The 19471-nt window shown below is 35.7% G+C and overlaps 1 protein-coding gene across 1 annotated transcript in view; it reads right to left on the reverse strand.

Annotated features, from left to right (window-relative positions):
- LOC118070470 (lipase member J-like) overlaps positions 1-19232 on the reverse strand; it is a 61143-nt gene extending 41911 nt beyond the window's left edge. Inside the window, exons 1-6 of the mRNA XM_035089072.1 lie at positions 18801-19232; positions 18676-18693; positions 18099-18627; positions 3087-3201; positions 1449-1689; positions 1155-1313 (exon numbers count right to left, since the gene is read on the reverse strand). Of these exons, the coding sequence (XP_034944963.1) occupies positions 1155-1313; positions 1449-1689; positions 3087-3201; positions 18099-18627; positions 18676-18693; positions 18801-19232 (1494 nt within the window). The remainder of the gene's footprint in view (positions 1-1154; positions 1314-1448; positions 1690-3086; positions 3202-18098; positions 18628-18675; positions 18694-18800) is intronic.
- Positions 19233-19471: the final 239 nt, after the last annotated feature.

Consider the following 19471-nt stretch of genomic DNA (forward strand, 5'->3'; position numbering starts at 1 on the left):
TTGGAATGTAGACATCACTCGCCTTAAAGTAAAAGTTGTGTATCGGTAAATGAATTCGATCGTTGTCTTTTTTTTTTTATTCAAATATTACTGTTTACAAAAGTAGGATTACAAGAGCTCAGCGAGTTAAAGCGTAGGTTTGAGTCATATGCGTGCGAGTAGTTATAGATTCGAATACCCAAGTAGAAACAATTTTTAAGGAAAAAAAAAATTCAATTCAAATTTAGAATACATCATCTGCATGTTATAAAAAGTTTATGAAAAAATAGTATTTTAATATTATAGACAAAGAGTACGATTTGTATACTGGTAGTTTCATATGTATGTAGTATGTCAGAAATTTTTAAATATTATTCAAATAGATCCATTATTACAGTACCATTATAACATCCGGACTAAAAAATATAACAATGAAAAAATTAAGTAATATATTAATGTTTAACTTCTAATTGATATGACATAAATTAAAACGGACTTGGCGTGTAAGGAAATTCGTCCTTTACGACAAAGTCAAACCGCATAAATATCGTGACTGAAACGTAAAAGGACTTTTCCTGTACAGGCCGACTATCTCTATTTTTACTCACTTGTTTTATGACTACTCCTAGAGTTTAAGCCGTTTACTTCATAGTTTTTTCTCCGCGTCATGCAAGTAAACGATTTTTAGAATTTTTTTTTTCAACGAATTCAAATTCAAGTATTTGAAAATTATTAAAATGTGAGTTTGGCGTAAATTTTTACAGATATCTAAAGATACCTGTTTTCACCAGATCCATAAGAAATAATAAAAATTCAGTCTAATGATAAAATTTCGATTGCCATTATCTGTACAATATATATGTCATTGACGATTGTATTCATTACGAACAATGAGAAATAGAGTTTGATAATAAAAATCGGATGTTTTTCATCACAAAGTATTAAATTTCTCTGCAATGGTCAGATTGCGTTCAGAAAGAAATGATGTGTTTCATACCTATATTTTTTCTAATGGTTTGAAAAATTTAAACTTTTTTTTTAGCCTTCATTTTCAATTATTAATACCAAATACCATTATTATAGATAAATAAATGTAGCTTTGTATATGAGTAAAAAATATTTACGCAAACATAGTCGTAGGGGTGAGCTAGTAAATAATGAATATAATTCAATACCTCATTAAATTGTCTTTTATCATAACCACAAATGACAAACATCGAATTTCGACAAATTTTTTCTTCTACCGTTGCAAGTTCACATCCATATTTAGCCAAATATTCAATTAAAACATTGTGAGGTAAAAATTCATTAATTCCCATCAAATGAGATAGAAGCTGCAATGAAAAAATAATACCATAGTGATGACAATAATTAGATTGAAAGTGGTGCTAAATTTATAATTTACAACATCGTACTTTTTTAAATAAATAGTTGTTCAATTTTTCTTGAAAATCACAAAGATTACTTACTGCGATATTACGTGCATATGGTGCGATAAGTCTGATTGGACTTTTGATATGTTTCATGAATGCAACAGGCGCTAAACTGATCATCAAACTAATTTGCTTTGCAACATCTGGATGTTCTGAAGCCATTACATATCCTACAGTTGTTCCCATTGAATGTCCGATATAAATGAGGGGCATTTGTGTTTTTACTGTAATGTAATTAACTACACCTGGTATATCATATACCCCGATTTCGTGAAAACTACAACAGAGAAATAGTCAAGATTGAAGTAACTGTGACTCCTTACTTAGTTTTTCTGTTTTATACAAGAGAACGTCATGTACAATTAGAGCTCAGTGTAATTCTTAAGTTTAGTTCTATACAAGCAAGGTATCTCAACAAATCACTACCGATTTTTCTGCGCCTTATATATGTTGTGCTACATCAAATTTTATATATTTTACAACGAAAACAAACGTATGGATTATTTCTTTATGCTTTTACGATTACAATTCGTCTTGTCAAAAAATAAACAATACATTTTTTTAAAGTTAAATTTCGATTGTAAATGTTTGTTTATTTCAACGTTTGAATGTGTACTAATATGCATTTCCAATCACATTTCATGTAGATTAATGTCCATTCAGTCTTTGAAAAAATATTGATCGTAAGTATGTAATGCTCTCGGAATGTCCTGAAAAGTAGTTATCTTCAAGGAGTCTAGTTCATTTCCGATAAATACGTATTGGAAAAAAAGAACGTAACTAACTAAACTTGATATGTAATAAAATTTACTAGTCACAAGAAAAATGAAAGTAATAATTTTTGATACCTCTCTTGTCACTCTAGTTCTTAAGTCTCATCTGAGACACATGCTGGCATACAAAAAAGTGCTCATTATGTATATGCAGCACGTTATTATGCATTGATGATTAAATTTAGGCCGTAAGAGGGACGGCGGAGGTTGTATAGAAATTTATGCCTAACTTGAGCCACTTTTGTGTGAGATGGATTATCACCAAATCTACGCGCAATACGAGATCTTAGGGTAGAAAGTAGTAAGAGAGCAGAGACCCTAAAAAAAAGTGCAGGTTTCTACTCTCTTACCACTCTCTAAGAACTCTAAGGACTTTGATTGTTAATAACAAATGAAAGGAGTCAAGATAGAAAGTTGTCGATTTTTTTCCAAATACATCAGACATTTAGGGAAAAGATAAGTCAGGAAAAATAATAATAAAAAATTAAGATAATTAATAGAAAGGCGATGAGCAGTATCTCAGCTAAAAATAAAAAAAGAAGTACGACACAAGATTTGTTTTATTCATAATAAGACAATAAATATCAAGAGATATATGCAAAGTATAAAAAAAAGAATTCGCCCAAATACAACGACTTAAAACTTATAGCAAGTGTTTATGTTAATTACTACCAAATATAAGAGAGGTCTCTGCTCTCAGAACAGTTAGAGAAGATTTTTCTCGCAACTTAAAAGATGAGACTGCTATCCAGTTACGGAACGTAACATTCATATTACAGCTTTTAAATGTTGAATTCAAAATCTTTAGTGATTAAATAAGATTGCGCTAGTTTACTGTAAAGAATATTTAATAAAAGTGACACCAATGTATTTTAATATTGTAAAGTTTTAGTGTATATACCTGTAATTCCAGAACTCTGCATCATTCGGTGATAAAGAAATGTGAGCTTTTGAATATGTATTTCCACGGACGTTACCCAACCATACATCATATCCATAGTCAGCCAGTAAATAAGCTGTAAATAAAGAATAACTAACGTTATCTATCCATCTACAAAAACTGCCATTATTGAAAAACTTAAAAATACTTTAGATTAAGTAAAAATTGTTGAACAAAGACGCACAATGTACCAAATCGCACGAGAAAAGTGCGTGGAATTCTTTTTTTGATAAAAAACTATAAAAAGTAATTTATAAATTCAAAAAAATGAAAGAAATGTAAGAAAATATTTTATAATTACTAATAAGTAATTTTAAACAATTTTTTGAGAACATTAATAAGTGACAGCTCATTTGCAATAATGATGGAGGAACTGTAAATAAATACGTCGAGTAAAAAACATTATTTAAAAAACCATTATAAAAAACATTATAATTTTTTCGGATGCATCATTAGAAAGACCATTGTTTATTATTATGAAGTGAATTGTTTAATAACCATAATTATTATTGGAACCATTTTTTTATAAATAATTAAAAATTGATAGACTACAAATCAGGGGTTCCGTGATCTCTATAAACGAGTGAGTGGAACATTGGTTGAACACCTAATGAGCGCGTCTCCAGGTGGCGGATAGAAGCATTGTCCGGGTAGTACCAAGTGCGAACACGAGGGAAGCCGAGGCGGGACGAACCAGCAAGGACGGCGAGGTGCAAGCTGAGCTGCCTTGTAAGAAACGACCTACTACTAGCTCTACCGAGTCGGGGTCTTCTACCGAAGCCGCAGGTAACACCAAAAGGCAAAGGTCGAAGGATTGCACTTCCCCCCCCCCTTCCCAACGCAACATGTCGATTGAAGAAGGCTCGCATAGCACCTAGGCCCGGTAGCTCTGCTAAAGCGGGTGCAGGAGACAAGGGGGTGGCTATCGCGCTGGCCCTCTATCCTTCTGCAACCCTTAGCAAGCAGCAAGGAGAACTAGTGCTGGCAGGACTTCTTCGGACCCTGGACGATGCCATCAAAAGTGGCACTATTCTGGGATTCGAGGGCCACAATCTCAACAGAGGGCTCTTGTGGATCAACTGTCCTGATGAACGGGCAGCTACATGGCTCAAGGAGACAGTCTCTTCCATAAAGGTCTTGAAAGGAGTAATCCTCGAGGTTCTCGAGAGGGAAAAAGTTCCAAAACTCTTTAGGATCATCGCCACGTTTCTCGGGCCGCCGGTGGATCCAGCGGTGATCTTAAAAAGGCTCGAAGGACAAAACACCGGACTGCATACCAATCTTTGACGGGTATGGAACACGAAGGCAACGGCAACACTGACTAGCTTGGACAACGGGTCGTTGGAGCTCTTGAAAGGATTAGGAATGAGTTCTTACTGCGGCCTAGGCAGAGTTCAATTTTACGAGGCGCCAAAAGCTGTGGAGGGGAAACAGGCAACACCCGGAAAGAGACAATTACCAGTGGCAGGGACCGCCAAGGTGATACCCCCTCCAAGAGTAAAGAGAAGGCGTACGGAAACGCATGCAGCCTCCACCTCGAAGGAAAAGGAAACGCTGAGAGGGTCCACCTCCCCCCCCCCACCTCTGAGGGAGCCATTGCAGGGGCTTGAAAAGGTGCACTGTGGAGAAGGCAAACCACAGACTAGTAGACGGGTTACGCCAACTCCTGGGGCACGGAGGAGACCCACGAAGAACCAGGACTTGGCAAAGGTGGGGAGGGTCCTGTCTCAGATCAGGCTGACCGATATGGTAAGGCCTGCAGCAGAACCTACGGGTTACCCTCCCACGGGAGAGGGCACAAAAGAGAACGGCGATACGGCTGGCCCCTCTACGTAGGAATAACACTTTCCTATGCTTCCGTATCCCAAATCCCATTCCTAATACGCGAAATCAAACGGCGCCGAGATCCCTGTGATATCGGGGCTGTTAAAGATTTCGCAGATTAACTTGCATCACTGCTATACGGCCGCGACATTACATTGTCGGGACCTGATGGTGAAGCACACAGATGTTTCCCTGATCCACAGGGAAACGCAAGCCACAGACCTCAGGCTATGCCAGGCACCTGCATACTCTGTGGTGCGAAATGCACCCAGAGTTAAAACATCTAACGCAGGCGGTGCTCGCATCACAGGTGCGGTATACTCAGTCTCGACAGCGGATAGAAGAGGAGTCAGACTCTGACTCTGACTCTTCAATATCAGACGCTTCAGAGACTGAGGACGAAGTCTCACTGGCACCCGAGACAGCCGCACCGAGGTGGAGCATATTCCCGTTCCGCCCTTCTTTCACTGCAGAATCCCCATCTCCTCCCCCTGAGGGCACCAATCAACGGGACTTCACCAGCAGAGAGGGTAATTTTCTCCAGAAAATTACGCTCTCTGCAGAACACCTAGCTAGCGCTAACCAAGATCTCGACCATCGAGTACCAGATAGTGTAGACCTTTTTGCACTCAACAATGCAGTCTATGATGTGGCACGAGGGTTTACTCAGGGCAGACGAACACCTGTTAATCCTGAGTTAAGCCTAAAAAGACGCATCGAACAGATTACAATTAAGATCAAAAAGGCTCAACAGGGTGCATCTCGTATTCAAAGTGTGATAGATCACTTAAATACTTACAGGCCTTATACACCAAGAATTCGGCGTATCGTGGCGAGTATTAGACGTGAACATCACACTGGGAATACGGCCGTGTTACTGATCCTAAAGGAGAGGTACACAGGCAAAATAAGATCGCTAATGGCCATTAAAAGTCATCAGCAAAGCGGTAAAAGCGGCGAAGGGACAACAGATTGTTCCAATCTGATCCTTCGCACTTTCTTAAGCCGCAATCCCCTGTCACTTATGAGCCTCCAAGTGCAGAAAGAGTTGAAACCTACTGGACCGAAATATATGGTCGCGCGAGTGCGCTAGATGTAGACACTCCAGCCCTTCAACTTTTCAGAGAATTCTGTGACGAACATCTATCACGAATTCCTAAATAGTTTCAACGAGTCAGCATTGATGAGATCAGGAATGCTCTAAAGGGCACAAAGAACTGGGCTGCCCCTGGGCCAGATGCAATCCCCACCTTCTGGTGAAAAAAAATCGACATCATCCCGCCAGCATCTGGCTCGTATTTTCTCATAATATCTAAGAGGAGATACACCCATTCCTGGATAGCTCGTTGAAGGACGTATTGTGCTAATCCCCGAAAGTGGTGATCTGTCTAGCCCCAATATTTACGGGCCTATTGCATGTCTAAATACTCTCCACAAATTGTTTACGAAGATTTTGAACAAGAGGATTTTGACTGCAATAGAACTTGTATGGAGACAGATAAACGAACAGCGTGGCAACAAACGTGGCTTAACAGGTTGCAAGGAGAACTTGCTAGTGGACCGATGCGTCACAATGGACGCATACTACTACAAGCGCAACTTGTCAATGGCCTGGGTAGATTACAGAAAAGCATTCGATACAACATCACACGAGCTTTTCCTCTACTTGCTTTAATGCCTTTCAGTACCCCCACAAATAGAGACTCCGAACAGCCCTAGAGGTTGTGTCCGAGTATACTAGTGCAATCGGCATGGAGTTTGGGTTAGACAAGTGCGCAGTAGCCCACTTAGTAAAAGGAAGATCGCTGAACTAGAGTGATAATGTCGAGCTTACAGACGGGAGCATCATAAAACGTCTGGATGCTGGAGAGTCATACCGATATCTTGGACAGGCACAATCTCCTTTACAGGACGTGTCTGTCATTAAAGATACTCTCCGCAGTGAGTACAAGTAGCGACATAAGAGAATATGGGTCTCTGAAATATCAGGCCCTAACAAAGTCAAAGCTACGAATATGCTCGCTGACCTAGTCTTGCTATACTCATTCGGAGTTCTCAAATGGCTCCGAAAAGAGCTTAAAGACCTGGACATTATCACGAGGAAAGTGATGACATTATTTCGAAGTCATCACCCGCGATCTTCTGTCCAACGCCTATACTTCCCCGTGATCTGGGAGGGCGTGGACTACTAAGTTTTGAGTATCTACATGACAGGTTAGTGATAGGCCTGGCTTATGACGTCTGTGAGAGCTCTGATCCTCTTCTAAAGTCCGTGAACAGCTTCGAACTATTGGGAAGGGATGCGTTCCTATATAGAGCAGCATATCAGGCAGCGCAAAACCTCAGCTCAGTTTTCGACCCTAGCAGCCCAGACGGTCTAAGGCTTTTGCAATTGACCAGAGGGCAGCGAAAGGTCGATATAAAAACGACCGAGCAGTTAAAACTGTTCGACGAACATGTAGCGAAGTCCTTACATGGTGTGTTTTACCGTCATCTCGAAACACAGGACTTGTCACACCAGCTGACTTTCCAATACCTTAAGTCAGCTGACTTGTTCTCGGAGACCAAAGGATTCATTATGGCCTGCCAAGATGGTGTATTTTCCACCCTCGCCTACCGACGTGATGTTATGCACGAGCAACTCGAGGACACAAGACGCCGCCCTAAGAGTGCTGTATTACCACCTTCTTTTGGAATAGACGAGACACCAGTGCTACCCTATGTGCCCGGTGACATTGAGTCAGTCGTTGAGAACGGGAGAGCAAAAATTCTTTGAAATTACCCGCTTTCTACGCCTCAACGTATCAAACACAATAAGCCGGATATTACTCTTTTCGATCATACCAACAAGCATGTATATTACATTGAGTTCTCAGCCCCGGCTGAGACAAATATACGTGCAAAAGAAGAGAGTAAACAGGAGCGCTACAGAGAGCTCACGGAGGTTATGAGAAATGTCTATCACGAATACAACGTGCACGTGATAGTCTTGGTGATTGGCTCCCTCGGAGTGATGAGAGACTGTTTTCTGACAGAGCTTCGAACAATGCTAGTCTGCCGTAGTCAGGCTGAGATTCTCGCGGCTCGTATGCAGAAGGCAGTCATCCTTGGTTCTCTCCGAATCCTGAGACGACTGTAAAAACTTTGACTGAACGGCTGCAGCCCCGGCTCACCCTCAAACCTGAGAGAGTCGGGTGTCTGCAGGATAATCCCGTCTGGTCAGGCCCCAGGTGGGTTGGAGCCCTGGGATCCCTGGCCAGACACCTCTGACGAATCGCAAGATGAAAATAATAATAATTTGGTTGAATCGGTCTCAACTTCTCCATTTAATGATAGTTCTTTAGCTTTTGCAAAACCGGGAAAATTTGATGGTTCTCAGACTTGGGAATCTTATTCCCGTCAATTTGAGACAATCGCTCGTCTGCATAAGTGGACAAATGAAGTTAAAGTATTGATTTCAGTGTCCTGTTTGAAGGACAAAGCTCAAGTCATTTCAGAAAATTTGAGTTCAGACGTATTAGGGAATTTTGAAAAATTGAAGAAAGTTTTGGAAGATCGTATTGGTGAAGCTCAATTTTCTCGCGCTTATTTCAGTCGTTTTCAGGCTAGAAAACAGTCTGAAAATGAGAATTTAACAGACTTTTCAAATGATTTGGATAGGCTAGTCAAATTTGCATATCCTTTGGTCTCTTCAGAAGAGGGAGATAGAATTGCTAGTTTGCAATTCAATTCTGGATCAAAGAATTAAAGGTACAATTTTCTCCTCGTTCAGAGAGAATTGAGTCTCTTCAGTTAGCAACTCAGAGAGTTTTAGAGCTTGAGCCGATTAAAGATTTGACCTTTGGAGGTCAGAATAAAAATGAATTTAATAATAAGAATAATAATAATTTTAGTAAAAATAATTATAATCCCAATAAAAATAATAATTTTAGAAATAATTTTGAAAATGATGGTATAAATAATTCATTTAAAGGAAATTTTAGGTTAAATTCTCAAAATCAAAATTGTTCACAAATTTTCCGAAGTTGGATTTGTGGTGAAAAAGGACATTCTAAAAAGAATTGTTAAGTTCTTCAAGCTGTTCAAACGAGTTTATCAAATATTCATAATTCTGATGAGTCTACTGGTGAAGGTTCGTCAAAACTAAAAATTAATTCAATTGATTTTTCTTATTCTTCTGGTTCTAGACCGAAACTTTTACTTCGAGGAGAAGTTACTGATAAAAAATGTGTGATGACAGTTGATACTGCTGCTGATATTACGGTTGTTAATTCTTCTTTGTTCAAAGGGATGGTAACTGTTTCGAATAATTCTTCTATTTCTTATTCTATTTTTACAGTTTCAGGTGATAAATTTGATTTTGATTTCATCGAGACTGTAGAAATAAAGATTTCCAATATTAAGGTTAATTTAGAGGTTGTTTTTGCTAAAATTGAAGAAGAGTGTATTCTAGGATTAGATTTCTTAATCAAGTTCGGTTTATTTACTGATTTCAAAGATACTCTTGATAAAAAATTTTCAGAAAGTAATAAAGTTGTTTCAATTAATAAAATTAGTTCTTCTTTGAATAAACTTTCCAAATTCGTTTTTGTTGCGAGAGGTTAATCGCAACCTGTCAGTTGGACTCGCTCTTGTCCCAGCTCGTGCTCAGTCGAGCTCACTAGATCCGCTCGGCCCATCCTAGCTCTTGTTTCAGCGCTCAGTGAATCCTAGCTCTTCTTCTCCAACCTAGCCAATGACAATTGATCTATCATTGTGCTAGGTGTACCGACGCCGGCTACAACGTGTTTGCAGCCATTAACGCTTAAGCGACGCTCAAGTACACGTGCTTGATTATCGCTTATTCTAATTTTGTAGAACTTAATCGTTCCAAGCTCTTGATAGTTTCTAGTAAGTCTCAATAAAGTTCAGTTAAGCTCGGACATTGTTAATAAGTCATTGTTAACGTGAAAAATACTTAATTTTTATAATAAAACTGCTAATTAAGCTCAAGAAAAGTGTCTTTAGTGTGTGCGCACCTCTCCTGACCACATCCTACGGCGTAGCTCAATCGCTATCGACCTTTGAGCTCTAAATAATAACAATAAATAAACTAAATCAATAATTTTAGGTTCTCTTAAAATACAGTTTTAGATTTGTTTGAAAGATCTTCAAAATTTTTGAATGTCAATGATAAATTTCGTTTTGAAGAACTTTTATTGAAGAATATTGATATTTGTGCGAAAAGTTTTTTCAATTTAGGAAAGTACAAAATTTTACATCATAAAATTAATGTTGGAAATGTACTTCCTATTAAACAGGCTCCTCTTCGTATTCCTTCACATTATAGGGATAAAGTTGATTCAGTTATGGAGGAAATGAAACAATAGAATGCAATAGAACCTTGTAATGGTCCTGGGCTTCTCCTGTTGTTCTTGTTCTAAAAAACGGTGATGAAATTTGATTTTGTGTTCACTATCGTAAATTAAACGATGTCACAGTTGAGGATTCAACACCAATTCCTCATCAAGAAGACATATTGAATATTTGGCAATTTAAGGTTCTCTCTTTTAGCTTGTGTAATGCTCCTGCTACCTTCGTTAAACTTATGAACATAGTTTTACAAGGTCGTCTCGGTAAAACTTGTTTAGTTTATTTGGACGATATTATTATTTTCAGTTAAAGTCTAAATGACCATTTTATTCATCTTCAAAATGTTTTTGAAAGATTTTTACAAGCTTCCCTTCAGATAAATCCTAAGAAATGTATACTTTTCCAAGAAGAAGTTATTTTCCTTTGACATGTATTTTCTGGTGAAGTACTGAAAAGTTCTCCAGATAAAATTTCTGCTATTATTAATTGGCCTGTTCCTAAGAATAAATCTGAACTTAGAAGTATTCTAGGTCTTTGTTTTTATTACAGGAGATTCGTCAAAGATTTTGCTACTATTGCAAAACCTCTATATCTTATTAGTCAGGAAAAAAAAGAGTTTATTTGGGATGATTTAGCTTTTCAAACGTTTCAAAAATTGAAACAAATTTTGACTTCTACTCCAATTTCGGGTTATCCTGATCCATATTATCCTTTTATTCTTGATACTGATGCTTCGAATGTTGGCATTGGTACTGTTCTATCTCAAAAGATTCCAGTTAATAGTAATGGTGAGACTGTTTATGAAGAAAAAGTTGTTGCTTACTTCAGTAAGACTTCAAATAATCGAGAACGTAATTATTGTGTTACTAGGAAAGAATTATTAGCTGTTGTTATTTCTGTTGAACATTTTCGTTCAGTTGAAAGGTTGCATAGGACTATTCTTCAATATTTGTCTAAATTTATTAGTAAGAATCAAAAAGATTAGGATAAGTGGATTTCTTTATTTTTATTGGCCTATCGTTCTCCAAGACATGAAACTACTGAGTATTCTCCAGCTTTGTTGATGTTAGGTCGTGAATTAAGGTAACCTATTGATCTTCTCAGAGGTATTAACCCTTCAGATGATTCTATAACTGATTTTGTTTTTAATCTTCGTGAACAATTAAAGATTGTTCATGACAATGTACGTGATAAGTTACAAATCAAATCTGAAAAACTTAAGTGTATGTATGATTTGAAATCTAATGTTCTTTCTTTTGATTTCGGTCAAAAGGTTTGGTTATTTTTCTCTAAAATAGTTAAAGGAAAGTGTCCAAAACTTCAATGTAAGTGGGAAGGTTCATATATTATCAAAAACAAACTTAATGATGCTGTATTTCGAATTTATAAAATTCAGAATGGTCGTTTAAAAGTTGTTTATGTGAATAGAGTCGCTCCTTATGAAGATGATTAGTTATTTTGACTCTTTGTGGATTCCTAATTTTTGTTGAATTCAGGGTTTTTGTAACTTCCAGTCTAAGAACGTTGGCTCTTATTGATCATTTTATTGTTGATTTCAATTCACAATGTCTGTCCTGGAGCGTTCTCGTGGAGTTCCTTAACGATATACACGGTTGGAGTCATTGTACCGGAATCCTTTTCTTTATTTATTGGCCGAAGTGAAGCAAAGTGAGGTACTAGATGACCATGGTATCCTATTATTTTTGTTCGGATAGTATGCGTAACTGTGAGCCCAAATTTTAATAATCTAGTTTGCACAGTGAGCAGAAGCTGTTGAACTTATCTTTAAAAATTTCTTGGGCAAGGTGGAATTGAATTGATTGTTTTAATGATACTGAATCATTTATTAAAGAGTCGGATTTTATTTAAAAAGGAAGCGAAGTCGGAATTTATTTGGAGAATTGACTCCATGAAATGTTACCATTCAACCTAATTATTAATTGAACATTGAATTTATGATTGAAAACAAAATTTTTAAAGAACTTTGATTCTGTGAAGAACTTTTGTTTTGTTTAGTTCCATGACCTTCCAGTTCTTGGCATTTCCTATTCTTTGGATTCTAATGGTTCTTCCCAGTAGTTCCTCATGATGGAAAAGAAAGATGGAAAGGGAATTGAAGATGAAAATTAAAATTTTTAATTTGACTAACGAACGTTTAGTTTTTAAGAAATCTTTTGTTTGTATAGAATCATCTTTTGTTTGTATAGAATCACGTTATTAGTTTAATTTAGATCATTTTGGTCTGTTTGGAGGTTTTTACCCGCCGCAGGATTTTTCCCTCCCAATTATTTGTTTTATTCATTTTAAAGCTGACAGAGTTGGGAAGCGGCAATATTGGAATCTAGGCAGAATGATTATTAATTTGATTTTCATAATTTCGAATTATGGAAAGGAATTTAATTTTAGATTTTTTATGTTATTTATCTCAGCCTAATCCAATATTTTTACCCAACTAGTAGGAATTGCCAGGTGGCAATTTTTAGAATATCGGGAGAAGTGTAAAATATTTGTATGTCGCCATCCAATGACTATTAGTCTAACGACAGTTTGTTAGTTAATGACGATTGCTTAACGATTAGATTGTTTATAGCAACGAGGGGAGTTTGTTTATCTCCAGTTTTTGACTGAAACTTGAGTTGACCGCACGGATTCTTTCTTTCTATTAATTGCTGTCAATCTTTAATAAACTTTTTCCTTTATTTATTAATTTTCCAAAGTTGTTATTTGTTCTTATTTTACAATATGTTCAAAGTCTTACTAAATCATCGAGTATTGAGAAAATATGTTCTACGCCGTATATTCCTTTTCTTCGTATTTTCCTTTTGAATCTCTTAATTCCCTATTGAAATTGTTCTAATGTCCTTCTTCTCAATAATGTAGAATTTAATCATAAAATATTGGAATAAAAATATAATTTCTAAGTTGCATTTTTGGTCTGTTAGCTCCAGGCAAATCACGCAGTCGACTCTATGATCTGTCCCGTAGCAATTTCACAGAATTGTGCAGTAAACTCACAGTTTTCAGACTAAATTAATATCAGTCATCTCAGTAAGTGTCCCTCGGACAAAAGTGAACATAAATTATCAGTCTCAAACGTGCAAGTGGTCCAGGAATAGCAGTAGTGAGTCTTTGGACGCGAAACTGTGCTGGCGTCGACGCCATAGTGCCTCACGAACAGTCATACGTACAGTACACTCCCGAACAAAGCCGTTGTATTGTGTGCCTGTCGCTACACGCGGTCTAAGAGAGACAACTCATAAATACGCAGTGATTAATTATATAGATATTCACGTTAAGTGTTTTTGTTAATAAAAACTTTAAAAAAACCGATATTATTTGTGTGTCTGAAAGTGCTTATCTGAACCTTCTAGCATTCAACCTCTTGAATTAATCCTACATTCCACTTAATGTATAGAAATATTTGTAAAAGATGGTGTTAGTTCTTTTTTATTCGATCTTAGTGTTGCTACAACTGTTAGATTTTTATTGAAAAGATCATTGACTAAAGGAATACTACAAAACCAGTGATTCATAGTTATATTCCGCCCAGTTCCTTCAAGTTTTGTTACTACACGATTCACTAAATTACGGGGTGAGTTAGAGACATTATGAGGACTATCAGGTTGTTTGCCAGCATATATTTCCATCGTTGCAGTGTACCACGTATTCGAATCCACCATAGCAAATATTTTTACACCATATCCAGCTGGTTTACTCGGGATATATTGCCGAAACAAACATCTTCCACGGAATGAGACCAGTTCATCATCTATAGTGACATTTCCTCCAACAGTATAATATTTTTCACAATTATTAATAAACATTTTGAACACTTCAAGAATAGGAGCCAATTAATCTTTTTTAACTTCCCAGTGGAAAGTTATAGTAATGGGTCCGATTTTGCGAATCGCTAATTTTGAAATATCTCCACGTTTTAAGGTCCCCAGAGTTGAATACGATAGTTTTTACGTGGACGTCTGTGTGTGTGTATGTACGTATGTGCGTATGTGCATATGTGCGTACGTACGTTCGGATTTTTTTTTCGCCTCGATTATCTCGAGAACAAAAAATGATATCGATGTGGGACTAATAGTATTCGACGCGTAATTACGTAACTTAGAACTAAAAAAGTTTTCAGGAAAATCGGTAAAGCCATTTTTTTGGCAGAATCAAAAAACTGGAAAAATAGTGAACTACCTAAATTCTGCAATTTATAAATTATACCATTTTTTAGACGGAATTTCGAGATCTTTTGAAAAACATCAATATCAAATGTTTAGAATAATTGTACAGAAATATGATGACAGTATTTCATAGAAAAAAAAAAATTTAAAAAACAATATCAGCAATGAAAGAATTTTAAACTCGTGTCAGGATTGAGAAAACAGCATCAAAGACGCTATGATAGTCAATAATAATTGTCAATAATATGGAATTGTGTTTATAACAATTGAACATTGTTACTAACAAGTGATTATTGATCATAGTAATATTTAAATAATAAGTTTTAAATTGTTATAAACAATAAAAATAGGGACCCTTCCTATATATATATGAGTACTTTTAACGGATAATTTTTTCGTTTACTAGAAAAATGTTACCAACCGTATGCCATAAATGAAAACATACTTTTTTCGTGTATAACAATGAAATTCGTGGTAAATAATGAAAAAAAGGATCTATGAGGTACATTCGAATTCTTCTAACGCACAATTTTTTCTTTTACTGAAATAAAGTAACTAACCATATCAAATGAATAAAAACAGACTCATTTCGTTTATAACAATTCCATTTGTTATAAAAAATGGAAACGGGTTCTATTCAAATTGTTTTTTTATTTTTTCCACTGGGAAGTTGGTCGTGTGGACCTTTCGGGTCGCACCCAGACCACTGCAGAGCACTGATATTTTTTTCTTCCAGCTCGATCTCCATAATCATTAAATCTTAGGCAACGAAGAATAAACTTGAACCTCCTTAAATTTATAGTAACTCTGAACACATCAATTCCTAGTCCATTTTTCTCCCATAGCTCATCTAAATTTCTATGACTAGATTTTGTCAATCTGAGTAATATCAATGGACCAATAAACGTTTTCATTTCTTCTAAATCAATAAGCTTGCAATCACGATCACGTAGACAAGATTCGGAAATTTTTTGATGTAGAGATTGGTACAGTAAACAGTATGTTTTAGAATCATGTCATCTAGAAAAAGTAACATAGATTCTTCGAGAGTTTGAATATCTTTGGCTTTTCCTTTAGGCCCAGGCAAGCGTAAAACAATGTTGTTGCGACGAGTACGTACATTTTGTGGAGGACGAGTTTTTCTCCACTTTGTAACTTTATCTTTCCCGATATAATATAGGTTTGAACGTTTTTCAGCATTATTATTATTCGAATCAGTTGAATTTACTTCAACGTCATCACAATCTTGCTCCGATTCAAAATCATGATTTGAACATTCTATCTGATCCTCTTCATTGTCATCCGATTCTTCCCACTTAAATTTATCACGCTCATCTAATAAGAGATTTGCCAATCCATCAATATCTAGCATTTGTGCAGTCTATTTATAAATAGAAAATAAAGAAAATAGTAATTTAGAATCGAGAATATACTAAATCAAAATTTAAAAGAAATCTGAAATTCTGATTCATTTTATTCAAAAGAATATACAGTAATACCCCGGACTTACGCGATAGGTAGGACTGAGCGCTATCCGCGTAAGTTGAATTCGCGTAAGTCGGGGGACAATTTTGCATATAAAGACATACAAAGTATGTTTAATCGGGACTGGAGACTAAATAAAACAATAATTCAGGAAATAATTAGTATCTAATTCTAGATCGCGTAACTCTGAATTCGCGTGAGTCGAGGTAGCGTAAGTCGGGGTATTACTGTATTTACAAAATTATGTATAGTTCAATAGAAGTAAAAATTAAATTTTGAGGTTAAGTCGTGTTAACTTATATTCATTTTTCTTTAATTGAAGGTTAACTTAATAATTATAAATATTCGATTTATGAATTTATACTTGAATAAACTTCAATTGAACGTACCATATTTTATTCGAAATCGTTATCCACATAAATGCTTACAAGTAATTGTCACGCAAACGGTCGCGTGGGGTCTTTTAGACCCCCAAGAAGTTTTTAATCATAAATAACTTGAACAACAATGATCGAAAATATGTGAAACTGTTTCGGATCCCTTCTTAAAAGATTAGTTTGAACGCGACCGTTGAAGGGTTAATTCGATTTTTCTCATCACGGCCTACTCGAAGTCAGAACAATTTTAAAATTGTTATTTTAAAATATTTGCTATGAAGCAAACTTGATTAATGTTTAAATGATTTCAAGATCTTGACTCAAAAAACTTAGACGAAAATCATGTCTCTATGTTTTAGAATAGCTCAGTAGGCAACGTACTAGACTGTGGACCCGAGAATACCAAGATCGAATCTCACTATCATCAGGATTGTTTCAGACAAAGTTTCTAATAAATTTCATTCAAGGTGTATCTTTAAACACCAAATCCGTATAAACAAAGAACCTCTAGAGCGAATAAAAATTTCTTTTCTGTAGTAAGAAGATCCTATTGAAATGTTCAATAGGTTTACCTTTATTCTGGTAGAAAGTTTCGAGAGCATTAAAATCCCATCAAATAACGTCAAATCCAATCGCAAAGTTGAATAAAATTTGTCCATCTCAAAAAGGAATCCGTTACATTTAAAAATTCTATTGAATTACATTCAGTCCTATTATAACGTTTAATCGGTTTATCTTTAATTTAATAAGAAAATTCGAAACCATCAAAATCTCATTAAATAACATCTAATCCTAATGGAAAGTTGAAAAAGATTATAAAGTTAATATTTAAATCCTATGAAAATTTTTTCGTTCCCATAGAAAAACTGAGAAGGATTCAATACAAAATTTCCGATGCAATTTTTCCATTCAATTTTTATATCCAAATAGAATCGTTTCCTTTGTAAAACAAACCGATAGAACCAGACAGAGAACGACAGGATTCTCATCCGGTTATGCACGCCTTTATTGTACGCTATTGTACCTATAAAAGAAAATTTATTTCCGAAAAGAGATTTAAATCGTAATCTGTCGTAATCAATCCGGAAAAATTTATACGGAAACCTGAGACACATTCCTTATTGCATCATATCGTTTTGTATCGTAAATCACGATTAGAGAAATTATTGTAATCTATCGTAACTGATCGTAACCAGAAATTTTATCGTTTGAAATACGGAAAATAGGACAAACAATAGTACATTGTGCATCAAGGGCGCAAAATTGCTGATTTCCGACGAGTGTGAGTTTTAGCCCCGAGCGAAGCGAGGGAGCTAAATTCACACGAGTCGAGTATCAGCAATTGCTGCCCGAGATGCACATACTATTTTTTAATGCTAAGGGCGTTAAATCTAGATTAAAATTATAAAGATAAATTATTAAAGTAATACTATATTTTTAATGTTAAGGGCGCTAAATCTATATTGGAATTATTATCAAAGTAGATTATACAAGTCATTTTTGTTAATGATTTTGTTTATTTTCATTAGTTAAATTAAATGTTACATTGCAATTTTCAAAGTGAAATGCAGCCCTCTTTTCTAAACTTGATTTAATATTGACAATCTGTGATTTATTTAAATTCCCGCGACTTTGAGGTTCTTCGATTTCTTCATCGAAAAAATTTTCCGGTATATCAATGGAGTTACTATCGATATTCATGTTTTTGTTGCTAGAGATTGATGAAATATCTTGCATCTTCTTTTTCTTACTTGGTGGCGACAATTGAGTATTATTATGTTGTAAAATTGCAGTAGATGGTGTAGTAGAAGTAGAAGGTGTAGTAGAAGTAGATGGTTGGATTTGTAATTGATGAGTTATCTGTTGGGTTATTTTCCTTTTGTTACACATTGAATCTTCAATATAGCCTTGAGCAACCGTGTCGGATTTCCATCTCCCATGTCGTTTGAGTGTCAACAAATCACCTCCACCATCAACAAGTAACGTTGCTGATGTCCTGCGAAACGAGTGGCCGGTATATAGTTCGGGATTAGGTAAATCCAAGAACTTAGCGATTTCCATAGGCATTTTTGCCATTTTCATTTTTCCTATAGGCTGTCGAGTACAATTTCCCAATTGGAAATTTAGAAAAAATCTATTTATAGACATATTTGATGGTCTCATGTTCATGTATTCCTTGCGGTATTCGTACATTGTCCCGTGGATAGTAAACGAACGTGATATGCCTGTCTTCGTGGTTGGAATTTTTACTAATAGCATAGTTTGATGATCTTCGACGTCCTGTATTGTTAAAGCGACTAATTCCGCTATCCTTCATGCCCCACAAACGCCAACTGCACAAGCAACCTAAGAAAAATTGAATAATTATATTATAGAATTATATTAACAATTAAATAGTAAAAGAACTCAGTAAAAACAAACAAAATTAAGAATTCAATTTTTATAGTATTTACTTTAACATCCAAATATTGATTATCTTGAGCATCGTTAAAAAATTGCGAAATTTGGCAAGCAGTGAAAACCTTTGCCTTCTTTGCAACGTAACCGCTGTGTGCTCTCTTCAAAAATCCCATGAGTCTCTTGTATTGCAAGATATCAATGTTATTATAGGCAACAATTGTTGCTCGTAACATTGAGTATCGTGACCAACATGTTGCTGACGATAATGTTTTTAATAACTCCTCGAAGTATACCAGTAAAACGTCTTCAGCAAAAGAATTCGTTTTTTTAGTTTTACACCAAGCTTTAAAATCATCATAAACTTTAGTGTACTTTATTTTTGATTTCTTAGGCAACAAATTGAGGGAAATAGCTCTTGCTTTTTCGACCAATTCCGAGGGTACTTCTATACCGTTACTCGAGTCTGAATCACTGTTATCGTCCATTTTTCACCACTGATTAGACTTTTATTTTATTCAAAAAACTGGTCACGATTTGTTCACTGTAAAAGTTGTCTTTCGACTGACTGAAAATTGTAGCAAGTTTTCTTTCCCTACTATTTTCTCTACAATAAATAAAAGATGGTTTGTAATATGCAGGCCTTATGTTCTGATGACGAATTTTTATGATAAACAAAATTCTCTAAGGACTCGAAAGTGATAAAAAATTATCATCTGTTTAGGAT

The sequence above is a fragment of the Chelonus insularis genome, unplaced genomic scaffold (genome assembly GCF_013357705.1).
Source record: "Chelonus insularis isolate UGA/USDA-ARS -01 unplaced genomic scaffold, ASM1335770v1 contig_60_pilon, whole genome shotgun sequence".
Taxonomy (NCBI): Eukaryota; Metazoa; Arthropoda; class Insecta; order Hymenoptera; family Braconidae; genus Chelonus; species Chelonus insularis.